The sequence below is a fragment of the Alosa sapidissima genome, chromosome 12 (genome assembly GCF_018492685.1).
Source record: "Alosa sapidissima isolate fAloSap1 chromosome 12, fAloSap1.pri, whole genome shotgun sequence".
NCBI lineage: Eukaryota > Metazoa > Chordata > Actinopteri > Clupeiformes > Clupeidae > Alosa > Alosa sapidissima.
In genome coordinates, this window is record NC_055968.1 from 20,601,691 (window position 1) to 20,618,821 (window position 17,131).

Genomic DNA, 17,131 nt, shown 5'->3' on the forward strand with positions numbered 1-17,131 from the left:
CCTTCTCTTAGTATCACCGGTGGCCTCTTTGATGCATTTTTAGACTTAAAGACTCCTTACAGACTCTCCTGGGTTTTTCCTATAAACAGTGCTACATTTAGCCTCATAATGGTTTACGGTTTTATGTTCGCAGAATGCCTAAATATTCTCCTGAGACTGTTGAATTTTCAAACCCTGATGCAGAGAATTCAAGCTTATGGAGATGAATCACTTGAGACTGCCTGAATGTTTTCTCTTTGTTTACCGAGTGTAGAACAGCTCTGCAGCTGCATAAGTAACCCTGTCTTGTTTGTCATCTAAGGGATTAAGGTGGTTACTCTATAACCCATATGCCAGCTCCTCAGATGGATTAGTGTCGGTCCCGCCTCTGCTGACATGTGCCTTTGTTGCCAGCTATTAGTCGCTCTGATATTGCAGGTTGAGTGTTGAGTAGAGTGTGTGATTTAGCTGTGTGTGTGTGTGTGTAAGAGAGAGACATAAAGAGATGTGTGTTGTGTTTACTCTGTTGGGGGCAATGGGAGTTGAAGGAACCATGTATTGTTACCATACATAAGTTTGTATTTCTAAATGTAGTGTATTTGTATGCTTGTTTGTATTTTGATGTATGTGTTTAGATTGTCATTTTCTGTGTGTGTGTGTGTGTGAAATCATTTAAATAAAGCGCATGTGGTTTTTGTGTAACAGGTAGAGGAGGGTAGCAAGGCAGCAGCTGTCAGGCTCCAGGTTGGAGACGAGCTGGTCAACATCAACGACGTCCCCCTGAGCGGCTACCGGCAGGAGGCCATCTGCCTTGTCAAGGGATCCCACAAGACCCTCACGCTGGTGGTGAAAAGGTAATTTTATGCACAAACACAACACACTCAACATACATACACACGCGCCCACGCACAACACACACAACACACACAACATACATACATACTAGGCCTGCACGATAAATCGTTATAAAATCGCGATCTCGATTCACCCCTGTGCATGATATAATTTTTAAATGACTTCGATTCTCATTTAATTTTACGAGCCGACTGCATCACAAACGCTACTACTTTTTTTGTGAGTTTTAAAGCGCTCCCAAGCGCTGCAATGCTCTCCCGTCTCTCACAAAGTTCAGGGCTTCACCCTCAGCAAAGCGCCTTTTACTCACGTGTTTCACTGGTGGAGCGAATACGGTCTTCGAGGCTGCAGCATCGTCGAACTAATGCGACAGGAAATAAACAAAATTGACTACTGTAATTTAGTTACTTTATTGGGTGACGAAGTAAGGTAACACATTACAATTCAAATTTCAGTAATCATTTACAGTTAGGCTGAATAACCTGTCCATTCCTGCGTTACTTACAATATCTATAACATATTAACTTATTTTTTCCTTAGGATTACACAGTGATTGCTTATTTAAAATATAGGTTAGCCTAGATACATTCTTTCATTGTAGAAATAGAGCACGCATTCTCTCCCTGCACTGCTCTCCCTCAAATAGGTTGGCTTCAGCCAGCACCGCTTGTGCAAGGACTTTTCATTCAGACTACTGTCACAGTGTAGCCTAGACAATTTTGTTCAAAATTGATGCATTCAAGTTAAAGTTAGTAGGCTATAGCCTAGGCTACTTATCACAACGTTGTCAATCGCGTTGTCAATCGCAAACGCTATATATTCAAACATTTCTCTACCGAACTACGTGGCTTAATTTGCAAAGGACGTAGAGAAAACACCAGTTTGATAAATGAACCAGTAGTGGAGAAATAACTTTTAAGAAGTAATCTGTAGCCTAGAGTAGGCTACTGCAAAAAGCATTGGGTACTAGTGATGAGAATCAGCCAACTGAACGGAATGGTACCATACAAAAGTCAGGCAGTTCAACAGTGCTTAAAAATCATTCTGTTTTTGATACTGTAAGCCTACTTAAATTGACAAACTCCATTTCTCTAGAGACTGTAGCTGCAGTATGTTAATTGATATGTTTTAGTTATGTAAAGATATGTTCAAGGAGTTCAGATAGAGCCAGTATCAGGACCATATTTAGTTCAAGGTGTATATTGTTGTATATGTAGGCTACTATTTTTGGTAGCCTATTGTACTTAAATGGCCAGCATTTTCTTTATTCATTGAAGCCTCTATATTTACAGGCTTGTGGCGATGCACAATGTGCTATAGGTGCCAAAATCTATGTTTGGTACTGCCAAATTGTTTTGTTTTGTCATGGTTCATGTGTGTAATAAATATTACACTTTATGGAGGGGGGGGAGAGAGAATCATGATATCAATTTTAAGCGAAAAAAATCGTGATTCATATTTCCCCCTGAATCGTGCAGGCCTAATACATTCTCACACACACACACACACACGTACACGTACACGTACACACATACAGACACACGCATACAGACACTTACTTAGACTTAACGCGCTTACAGTCTTATCAAACATAAGGAAACACTTCAAACACAAAGCCTTATCCCCCCATAAACACACACACTCTCTCTCTCCATATTTCCAATTGTCATCAGTGAGCCCCACCCACTCTGTTATCCTCACCACTGAACAATATTCTGAGCTCACCTTGTCTCCATGGCTACCTCCATGAAACTATGGCGATGGGTCAGCTTTGATTGGAGGTGCCTATGCTGTGCGGAGCAGCTGAATCCCATGCATCTAATGGCTTCCCGCAGTGAGTCCGCCTGCCCCCTCTGATGTTTTCAACAAGCATGAATCCCCTTTCATGTGCTGTGCCACCGTGGTAATTACATGGGTATTCCCAGGTGTCCCAGTTTTCCTTGTGTACTGCGAGCCCACAATCTGAATATCAATGCTCTCTCGATGCAACACACTCAGTAGGGTGGAAATCTAATGCTAGTCAACTGTATGCACAAACTGAGTGATCTATCTATGCTCCAACTTTGGATTTAATTCCCTTCCCAGAAATGTAGGCATCATGTACATGTTGATTGTGTCAGTGAAAGCAAGTGGATCTTCTTAATGACGGTCTGTTTGGCTTGGGCTAAGCTTAGTCTGTAACTGTCAGAGCGTGAGACCTTTCTCCCAAGCCTGCTGGGCCTGTTTGGTGAGAGCAGTGATGACGGGCTGTGATCATGTGACCTGTTGATTTAAGATGAAGGAAAAGCGGCCGGGGTGGAAGGGTGAGGCTCTGAGATTTATTGTCTCAGACAGACTGTAGTCAGTAACCTATTCTAGGTATGCAGCATGACCCAGTTGTAGGACAATTTTTATTATTATTACTTCATCTGGATGGCATTTATTCAATAATTGTAAGTATTTGTTTTGTTATCTCTGTTTCTGTATTTAGTGTGTGTGGCACACCTTAATGAAAGAATAAAGCTCCCATTGAGAGCTCCGATAAGTATTCTTGTCCTCTTACAGAGTGGATATTGAGGTATCAGTTGAATGCAAAGTGACTTGATTTCTCGCTTCTGATTCATGTCGGTAGAAGTAAATCAGCTATCACATCACATCTTGTATGCTCATGCCTCTGGGTTGTCCGGAACATGGGCACTTTGCATAGCTCCCTTGGCAACAGCCCTATTCAAATACATTCGCCACTTCCCAGTTTGACTCTCCACGTCCCTTTCGTCTGTGCTGCTTACACTGTATTGTAATTTGCTGCATAACACATCCACATTCTCTTTCACTCACACTCACACAAGCGCAATCTCTTCACACGTCATTTACCCAGCCCAAGCCGTTTCCTCAGCTTCACTGAGGCTACTAAAAGGGCCTATCAGTAGATTTGCGGGTGTCATAACCTCCCCAAGTCATCAGTGAGGTGCTGTTGGCCACATAGGCCGCCCCATTGTGTGCCACACACTGCCCTCTTTGTCTGGAGTCCGCCCCGTCTGGAGCACTCCAAGAGTGTTGGATCACATTATAACGTAATGCCTAAACAAACACTGGTGTTCAGGGAAGTCCACACAACCCCCCCCACCCCTCCATTCTTTTTCACAATGACATTGCAATGAGGGCTTGATTCGCCTGTGGCCCCTATACTACAAAGGCAGGAGAACTAGTTTGGAACCAACGCCTTGCATTTCCAGTTTCGATCCCACTCATGGATGTTACAAAAACATTTCACTGAAACAAAAACTAGATAATACCGACGTGTTTGTTGCCAAATCATAGCCTAGAAATCTAGACGCACCCTAGCGGCAGGAAATTACATTTGCTTCCAGGGCTAGTCTAGCAACTCTCCATTGGCTTGTGAGCTTGAAAAATTAAACTTCTATCAGGCCAATCAAATAGTGTATAGAGTCGTTAGGTGGGCTTAACATAATGATCGATGGCAGTTTGGCTTGAATTCCCTGCTACTTGAAAACAAAGAAGATGGATGTTGCTGTTGACCAACAGTGTGACACGAGTTAAGCTTGTTTTAAGCTGGCAAAAGTTTGAACTAGCCAACTAGTTCCGCTGGTGGGAAAACGCATGGGACTCAGCGCTGTCCTATTGCGTGCAGAGGGAATTTAAAAGACAACCGATTATCCCACCCCTCGGACTGAGCACTGTGAACGGTGAGTGCCCAGACCCTACATTTTAATGTGGGTCTGGCTTGTCAGGCTAGCCAAATCATGTAATCTCTACTAAAATACTGCTCAAGGGGAAAACGGCTGTTCTATTCATCTATTTGGGTAGAAGGTGAATTTTTGGTATTTGATGAGTTCAAGCTTAAATATGTTGGTGACCTGAAACTGGATGAATCACAGTTTCATATATGCTACGTGTGTTCCATTACGTATGTATACGAACGTATCTTTCGGTAAACACTGGGTAGGTAGGATGACAGCAGGATGTTCATCGCAGAAATATTTTGCAGGTTTTGGCTGCAGCGCTTACTTTCCTGTTTCACTGCCTCACTGGGGTAGAGAAACGGCTCAGATTGTTTTGATTTCTCAACCCCGCGGAGCATAACAAGACCAAGCAAGAGGGAGACTCTGAAAATCACAGAAAAACACAGAGAGAACGAGGTCATAACCAACTGTGATTATAACTGCGCACACAAACGATATCTGCAGCTGATAATTTTCCCCAGCCACAAAGAGTAGGCCCGAGTCGGAATTAGAATGCTGGGCACAGATAAGGGGTCATTACGGAACCACAGTGTAGGGCAGGGCCGCCTAACCACCTCTCCCTCTGTCTGCAGTCGGCCGCATTAAAACACGAGGTGTGAACTTGGCTGTATAAAGAGATGGTGGTGAGCAGTGCTTGTTTTCTCCTCCACAGGGGGTTATACATTTTAACAGTTTGGTTTTGAGATAGCACATTCACCCGTGACTTGGCACAGTCAGCCTTGCTTTATTCGTGTCTCGGGTTAGCCTCAAGTCAAATGTTTTACGTGTCTTTCAAATTGTGGTTTTCATGTTTTTTTTTGGGTGATACAAAACATTTGTATTTTGAGGTCAAACAGTTGTTCAGATGTGGATATGAGAGCAGTGGCTTTTTAATCATGGTTTTCCCTCGCCTTAACAGGAACCTTAAAATATGACCGAGAAGTCACCCCTCATCTAGAGGAAAAATCGCTGAACGTTGACTGTCATCAGATATAGTAATGACGTGTGACCGTGCTTTTGTTCTTTTTGTGTATCTTATTGTGGTCAGGCTGTTTACATTGTACTGGTTAAGCGGGAGGTTTCCAGCACTGTGTCATCTGTGTGAATGGCAGACTTGTCAGTTGGCGAATGAGGAAAAGGGAAGCTGTCAGGACCTGCTGCTGCTGCTGTTATCTGTTGGTGTGGCCATTGTAATGCCCTCAAATTAGGAAAGAGGGACATTTTTGGTGGCAGTGACTCCATGATCTCATACTTTCTCTGTGAGTGTATGTAAATTTGGGGTGTGTGTGTGCGTGGAGAGGATGTTTCAGGTACTGTATTAATATGTCAGCTGGGTGTGGCAGCGCGTGGGAAAAGAGGCTCCAGCTCAACATATCATCCAGGAACCAGTATGTTTTGTGGAACAATCCAGAATTGTCGGTTTCCTTTACATTCCAGGAAGGACTTTCGCATTACCGCTTATTGATGATTCACCCCATCTCTCTTTGTGAAACACTTTTTTGTGTTTTGTGACAACACACCCAACTGGTCGAGCCAACTGAACACAAAAGCAATTAAGACATCGAAGACATTAACAAGTGTCCTCTGGGAGCTGAAGGAGGCAGATTCATAATCTGCTACACAGGGTTGCTGGGATTATGGACTGTGTGATTAAAATGGGATTGGAAGTCTGCGCCATGGGGCTTTACAGCCCCCTCTTCCCTTTTAAGGACAGTCCAAGTCGGTGACAAACTGTATCCAACAAGCTCTTCCCTGAGTATTCCCACAGAGCTTAAGGCAGTTCAGAGATGATGTGAACATGCTGCATACCCATAGAAAAGCACAATTATACATTTGGTATACTTGGTCTGTCTTTATAAACTTTCATTGATCATTCATAATGAGACTGGCAAACTTGTGTCTAAACCCTTCATTGTTTGGACGGTCAACCTTTTGAATGGTGACTGTCCACTGTGGCGTGTCCTCAAGTGGCCACAGGGTTGTTTACTGTGCCCCAGTCATCCGCAGAGTTTTATGTGATGGCACTAAGCCCCTTTGTCCACTGGAGCATGTATAAATCGGTGCACTTTACCCCTTTTCTTGATCTTTAAATGACTTATCCCAAACTTGCAAGAAATATCGCCAGCTTTAGTCATTAAACTGGCTTGTACAACAGCATTTTGTGATGACTTTTGTCTTTTCTTATATGTAGTACGGTGTGGAATCTATGGAGAATGATTTGTTCCAATGCACTGTACCTGAACAGTGGTCAAAGTTACAAAACGGGCAACGTTGATATTTAACCTACAGAAAAACATAAAATAACCTGTAGTCAGGATACAGTCAACTGTTCTAAAAGACACATTGATCTCCGCTGTTAATATGTCATTGACACAATTGCTGATGATAACCCTCAACAGAAAGGGCTTTATGTTTTCCACCCGACTGCACCCTCAGCTCGGTCTCACAAAGGCTGCCCACGGACAGGCTTTTGTTGCCAGGGCCGACCTCAGTAACCCAGCACACTATGTTTGGATTCCTGAGGTCTGGCTAAGCCCTTTGCGCCACTGTTCTCTCAGGTCACAACTAGCCGTAGAGGACTCTTTCTTTCTCTCTGTCTCTCTCTCTCTCTCTCTCTCTCTTTCTCAGTAGTCAAATGGAGATTTTGCGTAGCAGAAATCTATGTCACCTATGCCAAGGCTGCCCGGAAACTGTTGAAAGTGAAGGGTCATGCTGAAACATCAGTGTCTGATCTACTCATAGACAACCATCCAAAGGCTGACACCAATATCCTACCCCAACTCCCCTTACTCAAAGCAAACCATCTTCGTCAAACTCCCCAGGGCCAGAACTATGATTCACAGCAGTTGTGGCATTCACAAATATCTCCAATGTCCCACCCCAACTCCCCTGATTTCTCCTCACCATCCCCACCAAATCATCTGAATGTCCTTCGCAAATATGCAGAGGCTGCTACCGAATGCCAGGCAGCTTTTTTTCTAGCCCAAAAACATCAGTAGCTCCCCCAGTTAATCACCAGCCTATTGATACAATGTCTTTTACTAACCCGAAACCTTCAGCTGTTTTCACAATTCTTACAGCACCCAAAAGTGCAGAGCACCTTAAATGCAGAGCACCTCCGCCCCTCCCACCCCATTCAGAAGGATTTCTAAAGACTAGCAGCAGCAAGAAACAAATCATGACTTTAAATGCAGTATGATTGTGTGATATGTTGTCTCTGCAATAGAAATGGTACTGACTGTAGATTTTAGAACAACCCGGGAGCCAGTATGTATATGGCATTCTCTATTCCTGTCTTACTTTTAATGGAAACATGGTCGGATGAAGCAAACAGTGTTACTACCCTCCTTGAATCAGCTCCCCAATAATTTCAGTGCTATCATACTTTTGGAATATGAGCATACTTCTCAGTTGTCATTTAGAGGAGAATTAAGTTATGTTAGGTGGATGCCTGTAAATTTATCAGCTGATGTTGGAATTTGTCCACTTTTTTCCACACTTTCAAAGTCCAAAGCTGAGTTTGTATAGAGTATCGTGTTGTCTGTTATTCTTTTTCTACCACTCCATTGGTGTAGCTCTACTTTGGTCATTGTGTCAATGAATAAATGATCCCATTGCATCAGGGCTGCATAACAGTCCATAACAACTCCCTACTTCTTGGAGTGGATACTCAGCTACTGCCATCTAGTGGTGTAGAGCTCTATTCAAAGCTGACTTTGGCAGCTCAGCCCTTGGCTGAGTGCACCATGCTTTTCCCAAAGCCGTGGCCTCTTGTCATGTGTAATAAAGCTCTGATGAAGCCACTGAGGGGGTTGAATTGCACATTTGCATGAGGCCTCTGGGTTCTGAGTGAGGACTGAGTGCACGATCGAGGTCTGTGTTGATAAATGTGGTCCCAGTGTGCAGGTTCAGTTTCTAGTGATTGGAATCCTCTGGCCTAAGCTTGTTGGAAGCTTGAGATCCCTGTGGGTTAGCTGTAGCGTATGTTATCATTTTTGCAAAATACTGTTCCATTGTTTTTCTCCATCCAAGGATTTTATTACTGTGCATATTGGAGTGGTGTCACCATAACAGGGGCATTCTTTTTCTCTCCCAGCCAGTCCAAGGACTGTACATTTCAAGATTCATTGCGTCCAGGCTGAAGCTTCCATCATATTGTATGCTTTGTATGGGTACTGGATAAATGGGTGCTGCTAAAAAGGAGGGATGCACCAGATATATGACTACTGTAAAATGTATGTGTTGACAGTAAAGATGTCCAACATTCTGATAAAGGGATACAATTTAACCTAGATTTGTGTTGTTTGTGTTGAAGGTACGGAAATGGATTGTACAGCTTCTCCAGTCAGTTGGTTACCTTCCAGATCTAATGTTATAGAGGTCACGGCCTAAGCGCCCTTTCAGACATTGATCTGACACCAATCTCAGGGTATGTCTGAAGATTAAAGCAGTCCCGAGACAGCACATGCTGGTTGGTGGTGTTTAAAAGAGTTGTGGGGAATTTATTTTAAAGCAGTCTTCCTCAAAATATACCAGAATATAATCTTGATCACCTGATCTCACTGACCCGCTTTTAATTGCCTTGACCTATTTCTATTTCCAAGTTTTGCAAAATGTCAGGAGAGTACCGGTATGTTTCTAGAATTATGAAATTATATGCAGTTTTATGACCTCTAAATAATTTCATCCCCATTGTAATGCACTAAAAGTAGATCATTTACCAATTGATAACATCTATAGAAAGCGCATAAAACTGCATGTGACCCATTAATACCCATCACTCCTTAAGTAAGTCTTATATCCTATTGATCCTTTATAGTTTCACTATCCCAACATGGTAGTGACTTTGCCGTTTAGCTTTTGAAGATCAACAAAAGGCTTGTACGTGCTGTACTGGTCAGTGTGCAGTGCCCACGCTACTTTGAGCAGCACAAATGTGGAAGGCAAAATCCAATTATGGCAAAGCTCCTACGTGTACGAGGCTGGAACAGGACAGGAGGAAGTAAGCAGGAGGATCCCAGTCCATCTGAGATCTGATGCATTGTCAAAAACACTGTTTATGCCAGTGAGTTTGTTTGTGCTATGGAGATGTTTCATTATTGGAAGGAAAGCTGTTTTCTTGTCTCTGGAGTGATGAGATAATCAAAACAAGGATGACCGTGTGTGATCCAATTTAGCCAGTAGTGAGGCCAGTGTTGGTTGGCAATATTTTAATGTATTTTTAAGGTGTTAGTTTTATTTGAGAATCAGTTATGTTATATTATTTTTCTTCAATAAGTTGTTTTTTTATATTAATATAAACTTCACAGTGGTGATGGTACTATAAAAATCTGTCTTTTATACTTCTATTTTCTTATTGTCTCCACAAATAGTCTTCTCTTTTTCAAACTGGCCCCTTACCCCTTTTCCTCTGTGGAGTCTGTACATTTAATATTCATGTAGTATTCTGAGTGTTCATGTTCCATGATCCTTTGTTCTGTGTGTGGTGATCAACTCCCTCTGCACCTCTGTTGCCTCTGGTTGTCATGGCAGCTATTGCATCATCAATCAGAGAGGGCACCCATGAGGAAGTACGAGCAGGGGGATTTGTGTGATGCACCAGCCAGGTGGCTGAGATTGTCATTTGCTGCTTTGCAATAGGCAAACAAAGACATCAGGGTTTTTTTTGTGAAGTCTCTTGGTTTTTGTTAGAGTGATCTTGTAGTCTGTAGGAGATGTGTACAGTCAGTCAGTACTGGATTAGCCAATATGGCAAACAGGGCAGAGTGATTGACCCAGAACATTTGGAACGATCAGCGTCCACCACACTCTACTTTCCCTTACCATGGTGTGTAAACAAGCCAGTTGTATTGCTGATCTTTATGCGTTTTCTCATGCAGTGTATTTGACATACGTACCTAGTGTCTCCCTCACTCTTGACCCAGTCAGGTTTAAGATTTAAAGTTAGATATGTCTCAAGTGGAGACACTTGGAAAGTGTTCAAGTGAGATAGTCATTAGGGTCACTGGCTGTCCTGCAGCCCTACCTCCATTCCCCCACGGCTCCTGTCTTTCTTTGTGACCAGTAGACCAGTAATGGGTAAAATGTAGAAGACAAATTCCCTACAGGAATTTCCTACAGGACAAATAAATTATAATTTAACGTGACTTTAAATTGGCTAGGGGGAAAGTGGGAGCCCGCTGTGCCACTTGGCAAGATGGACTGTGATGACACTGGCCCTCTTCTTTTTCTGTCCCCAGTTCAGCCTCTGACAGTGTGACTAGGCTCTCACTAACCCCTCCAGCCTGCCAGTCACCTGCTGCACAAGTGGATCTTTCAATCAAGAAATGATTGGAGTGTGAGCCAAGTCTGGAGCAGCTTGTCTTTTTTTATTAGCAGATTAGGGTTCTAGGGACTAGAGTTCAAGTGGTTGAGTCAGTATGCCGAGTTGAGAGGCATTGGTAGATTGTGCTTTTAATGACCATCAGCACATATTTAAGGGATAATTCTGCTTACTTAACCTTAAAGTTGTCTATACCCTAACTAATAGATTGGCTAATTTAGCAGAATAAGGACTTTTCCTTTCTCCTTTCTCAATGTCCAAAAGAAGTGGACATGGCATGGCATGGACAGAACAAAACAAACAGCAGTAACAGATAGCATGTGTGTGACGGGACGTGCAGTGGCTCTGTCTTGCTGATGTTCTCCACGCCGTCAGCCTCGAACAATAGAGGCCCAGGTGTGAGACGAGGCTAACTGGTACAGGGGTTGGGGGGCCATGGAGAGGGGTGGGAGGGAGGCAGATGTACCCTGCGCAGCATCAGCCGCGGTCAGTGAGTCTCTCCGGTTGGTATGTCACTTAACCCTGGAATGCACTAGTCATTACGCTGGGCTCATGCTTCACCTCTCTTGCCCCCCAAATCCCCCCACCACCGTCCATCCTCCACTCCCTTCCCCCCACTCACCCATCTCTCCCCCCGCCGCCCTGCTCTACCATGACTGGCCTGATTGTGAAGGCAGCTGAAGAAGGGCCTTTGTGAGTCCCTCAGACAGCAGTCAAACCTCCAAGTCTCCTGCAGGGCCGCAGGGGACTGCCGCCGCCCCGCCACACGGCCCCGGTCAGCAGTTTCCCCGGCTGTGCATATAGTGTTACAGACTTTTAGCACACTTTTAGGCCACTGTTTATTTCCCGACTTAGGCAAGAGCTAGGCATAATTAGGAGAAGGGGGCATTTTTATTGTTATTTGTTGGTACTGTGGTGGTAAAGAAAGGAGTGTATGGTCATTTTTAAACAGGATAGAATACTGGGAATTTGGATTTCTTGTCACAATAATCAGCAATATTTTTTGTTTAAAAGAATGCAATCTTTTTTTACTTTTAAACAAAATAAACTTGCATCTGATCCCTTTGACCCCAGACTACTGGTTACAGGGGTAAACAAGACAGAGTAAAGGTCTCCCTTGATTTCCCATTTGTCTTTGAACAGAAAATGTAGACCATTGTTTATCTAAAGGTAAATGCCTCAACGTGGCCCCGTGTCTGGAATGCACAGGCGAAGAGTGGCCTCACAATAGATCATTGTGAAAGATTGTTTTGCAAAATCCCACCCATCTACCATAGGTCTAAACAATTCGGTAATCTTCTTGCCTGTCACCAGACAACTTGTTTGAGTGCCAGGACAGGTTTTAATCAGACCTTTGTGGGTCAAGTCCTGATTTAAAAAAATGCCAAAACCTCTTTCTTTCCCATTTCATTTTTAAGTAAACATTACTATCAGTTTATTTATTTAAATGATAGCTAATAGTTGTCTATGTGCTGGTATGTGGGGTATTGCCAATGCTGTGCTGTCCAGATGGCTCTTGTCAGATGCCTAAAGACCTAGTCTGTCAGAGCATGTCACATGATCATTCAGGGGGGCAGGCCATGGTCAGGGGTCCATTATGGTGACCGACTTCATATACAACTTGTAAGGAGAAGCTGAGGTGTCAATGATTTTAACACTGATTATTACATTTATATCATCACATTTATTACATTATACATTTATTATCAATGTAAATGAATAAATGTAAATGATTATTAGTATGTCTGTCTACAAATTATTCTTGTTATTTTAAAGGCCCCTTTTCCCTGTATTTCTTTAACTATTGTTATTGGAGCTGCCATTTTGTTTTACTTTCAGTTCATTTCATGCTTTGTTTTGGTAAGACAAGAGCCTTGTTTTGTATGGTTGCTAACATACTGTAATATTGGGTGACTTGCGTGTGTTGTGTGCCTTTGACGTAGAGAGCTGCTCACTGTGTTTCGGGTAACTACGCTCTTGAGAAAACTAGAGCACTTGGACCGCCACAGAAATCAACCTGTTGCCATAGAAATGGAAGAAACGCAGGTCTGCTGCACAACAGGAGATGGAGAGAGGAGAAGGGGGAGGAATGGGAGAGCGAGAGTCCAGCATTCTCAATTGCTCATTAGCATAGAGGGCCCAAGCCAATGAGAGGGAAGAGGCTGCCAGATTACTTAAAGGGGACTGGCTACGACCCTACCCCCCCCTCTGACTCTCCTCTCAGCACCCCTCACCTCCTTTCAGGGGGTAAAACCACCATAATCCTTTGGGAGGTCTGCCCCCACTAAAATGCACAGACCACAAGTTAGTCTGTCTATATGCACGCGGTTTGCCTTGACTGGACTCCGAGCTCCCTGTGTTGGATGTCATAAAAGCTCACTTTCTTGGTCTGTCTTGGAACACGGCCTGTTAGGCGCAACGGAAGAGATGGCCCCTCCGCCGGCCACAGCGAGCCGTATGTAGCACACTGTCTTTGTCTTGGCCTGTCTTTTGAAGTGCTTGTGGAATGCACAGCCCGAGGAGAGCACTGGGGCAGAGCCGGGAGCTGTCTGCAGTCTCTCCTCTCGCTGAGGGTCTCAGGTCTGCGACGACCACGCTCACAGCACCCCTTGGCACCTGTTGAAGGAGGGTTTTTTGGCATCAAGAGTTTTTCCACCTCTCCACTGTTTTTGGAGTCTGGTGAGTTTGGAGAGTTTTATTATCACCATTATGTCGTCTGTGTTGTGTTTTGTTTGTCAGCAGCCTTTGTTTCTCACCACCTTGTTGTGTCTTTGTTGAATTTAGACGTCTCTGTGTATGTCTCAGACATGTCTGATTGTTTGGAATTTTAGGGTTCAGATTGGGGTGTGCATGTTTTTTTTGTTTTTTTTTCTTCCTGTCTTTTTACCCTTGAAGATTGGTGTTGTTTTGAGGGACTGTGTGTTACAAACTGTGAAACCTGAGGTATGCATCTTGACCCAAATCAGGATTTTAGTCTAGCACTGGGCAATGCATCTTAGACTAAGCCGTTATAAACAATGTAGGCCTAGTGTTTAGTGTTCCTATTACAACTTAGCTACAGTGTGAGAACTTACCAGGCATCATGTTTAATCAACTTAGCTCGACCTGTTTTCCTTTCTCCCCTCTCTCAAAGAGATGTGTTTTTCTTTCTTCTGGTTGGTGCTCTGAATGGTTTGTTCCAGGGGAGTCAGTTTGGCTCCGGTCTTTGCAGTAGTGATTTGTTTGTTTTTGAACGTACCTCCCTTTGAAAACAGTGAAGGGGGACTTTCCCCACAAGTCCCCCCTTCTCCCCCACACCCCTCCATGCCCTCCATAGCTCTCCGGCTCCTCTGATTCACTGCTCTGGCATATCTGTGCTGGACCAGCTGTAGCCCTGACAATGCGTCTAATAAAAACAAGCCCATTTGCATCTCAATGGCAAGCGCCATGTGTGGCTTGCACAGAGATCGCTCGCAAGATAGTTTATGCAGCTAAAGGAGGCTTAGTTTTACCAAATTGCAGGAAGCTGTGTTCGGTTGAGTTCACAGCGTCACTGGAGTTTATTGACCTAGCTTAATGTTTTTGGAGAAATATCCAGTGTATAATAAGACTAAGCTTATGTAGACTAGAGTGTTTAACTCACCAAGTCAGAATCAAGAAGAACTTTTAGACATTAAGTTAATTAATTTTAGACATTAAGTTACATAACTTCTTAAAGGACTTGTGATTAAGGAATGGACTTTTGTGTTGCCCCACTACACTACACACCAGCTTAGCGATCCCGCTTAAATGCAGGGCAGGTTGTCGAAAGGGGCTAAGACCCCTTGACCTCTTGGTCGAAAGGGCCATTGTGAGGCGTCCCTTGCTCAATGAGAGAGAGTGGGGTGAGACCTAGACCTAGAGGATAAACCTCTCGCAGCCCCCACAATGACCTCACCAGTCAAGGGGGCAAAATAACACCCCTCTACCCAGTGGGGGTTGATTTATGCCCACGTCTAATGAAGTTTGACTTGAAATTCTTTGGGGTTTTGTTGGGCATATAGTGTTTTTGCAGTTGTGTTGTCAAATCATTTTGGCGTGTTTTTAGACAGGCAGTGCTGTTGTGAAAGATGAGAATGCTAAGGGCGCACGGGTCAAGTGTAGGGGTGTGTGCCTTGTTGTAACAGAGTTTGAGGTAGCATATGTGGATAGGAATGCCTTGAGCTTAGGCTTAGAAACCCATAAAACTCAAATTAGTGGAATGTAGCATCTTGAAATTCACCCTTAACAGGTATTATAGATGGTGAACATTGGGCTTGCGACTTGCGAGTTAATGTTCTTTGCAAATACTTTGCAAAAAAAGTGTTGGGCCATTTTAAATGATTACTCTTAAACCATTCTTCATTATGTTTTTTCACTAGGTTTTGATGTTCAACTGTGATTGTCAAGATTAGTGATTGAGTATCCACATAGCAGGATGTGTAAAGTGTACAGTTCCTACTCTGTTATAAAGCCTATTGTAGCTTATGCATTGTTGTTGATCCCCCATGTTCTCCTGGTTAGAGGTGCCATTGAAACAGGGCTAGTCTCCAAGGCAGACAACAGATTGCCCAGGGTAGGGAGGCAGCTGATCTGGTTTTTGTGAGACATTCCAAGGCCTCTAAGCCCCCACCAGCCCCATGCTGGGGCTCTGTAGCCCCCGAGGACCATATGGCAGTCTCAGCGCACCAGTTCACCTCGGCCTTCTTATCGGCCATGTTTGGGCTGGGCGAGTGGTGACGTGGACGAGCTGTGGCAGGTCTGTCCCGATCTCTCCGCTATATTAGTGTGACACCAATGGAGCTGATTGAAGGGACCACTGAGATAATTGTCAAGGCTTAAGTGACTTTAACGATCCGATAATCTTTGGGGGCTCTCTACATTGTGGAGCTGCTCTGCACGGTTGGTATGTCTTTAAAAAGCTCATCTCTTGTCTTCAGTGCAAGAGGTCACTTAGTTGCACCCAATGGCCAGGAGAGGGGGTCAGTATCCCATGGCATCACTATAGCATGCTGGGAGCCGCAGGGTAGTAGTTTTACATTATGTAGATTTTCTCTTCCTAGAGGAACAAAGACCTTTGTGCTGGACACAGAATATAGGCTATTGTGTGCCATATGTTTACAGTGTCTCTGGTTTGCATTATGTTTGGTGTACTTGTGTGTTGTCTCTCTCTCCGTCTGTTTGTCCTCTGTAGTCGTGTCGCTGTTTAATTGTTATGTTGTTTAATGTAGTGTTTTGTGTCCAAAGTATGTTGTTGGTTAGTCATTCGCCATCCTTGACCACACACAGATGCATGCATACATAAGTATTTCGGTTTCATGTGTCTTGTGTCTGTGTAGTAGTGGCAGTGTCCCTTTTTCCCAGCTCACACTGAATTCAGAACTTCAGGCTTTGTGTTCCTCCTCTACTCTAACCCAGGAAAATGAAAATGGTGGATATTGTAGCACAGAAAATGCCATCAGAGAGTGACGTGCATGTGGCCAGGAGCTTTCTCACGAAGATTTTGCGAAGTTCCATGAGGTAATGGCACCATAGAAACCAACACCAACCCTATACCTTCCCAACTTTGCCATCATCCAATCAGTTCTGCTCGTCCATCATCCCATCTCTACCATCGTCTTGTGATGTCATTTCCCTTGGTCCAGTTGCCAGTTCTTTGCCCCAGTTATTCACTCTCCAGTTCCATCTTCTACCTGCCAACTTTCCATTTTAGTATCCTATAATAAATGGTTGTAACGTCTTCTTGTCTGGTTTTTGTCTTTGCTTTGACCAACAGTTTCAGTTGTTCCTTGTTTGTATAAACTAAGAAAATTGTTCAATGTGATATTCTTAGCTATAAGGACATGTTTACAACGTGGAGGTTGATGTCTGCCAGGTCAAGAGCAACATGTCTTCTGCTATTTCTTTTGAGAACACACTAAGTTACAGTATTCTTTTTTATTTTTTTTCTCCCAACATGCATTGCAGAAAGAACCGCTTCAAAGGGTATGTTTTTAAATGCAAGACTGCGAGTGATTGCAATGTGATGAAACCTCTTGTGTGACCTTTTATGTTTTGGACTGTGCATGAAAGAATGGCTCTCTGTGGCTTGTGGGTAATATGTGTTTGAATTGGCAGCTCCTTAAGGAAGCCTTTGTCAGGTGTTCGTGTTTAGGGAATATTATCCTCCGCTCGCTGTCGCATGTGCCATTTGCTGTGGTTGATCTGGTGTGATGTCCTTGTGTGTTTTCTCAAGTGGACTGTCACAAGCAGCTGT

The 17,131-nt window shown here is 43.7% G+C and overlaps 1 protein-coding gene across 5 annotated transcripts in view; it reads left to right on the forward strand.

Annotated features, from left to right (window-relative positions):
- Nucleotides 1-17,131, forward strand: part of shroom2a (shroom family member 2a) — a 44,572-nt gene that overhangs the window by 10,951 nt on the left and 16,490 nt on the right. For 3 of the 5 annotated variants that reach the window (XM_042112045.1, XM_042112046.1, XM_042112047.1), the window contains exon 2: nt 685-833. In XM_042112045.1, coding sequence (XP_041967979.1) covers nt 685-833 — 149 coding nt within the window. Of the gene's footprint in view, nt 1-684; nt 834-13,166; nt 13,558-16,293; nt 16,396-16,842; nt 16,861-17,131 lie in introns of those variants that run through there. The other 2 variants (XM_042112048.1, XM_042112049.1) reach the window with 2 other exon arrangements.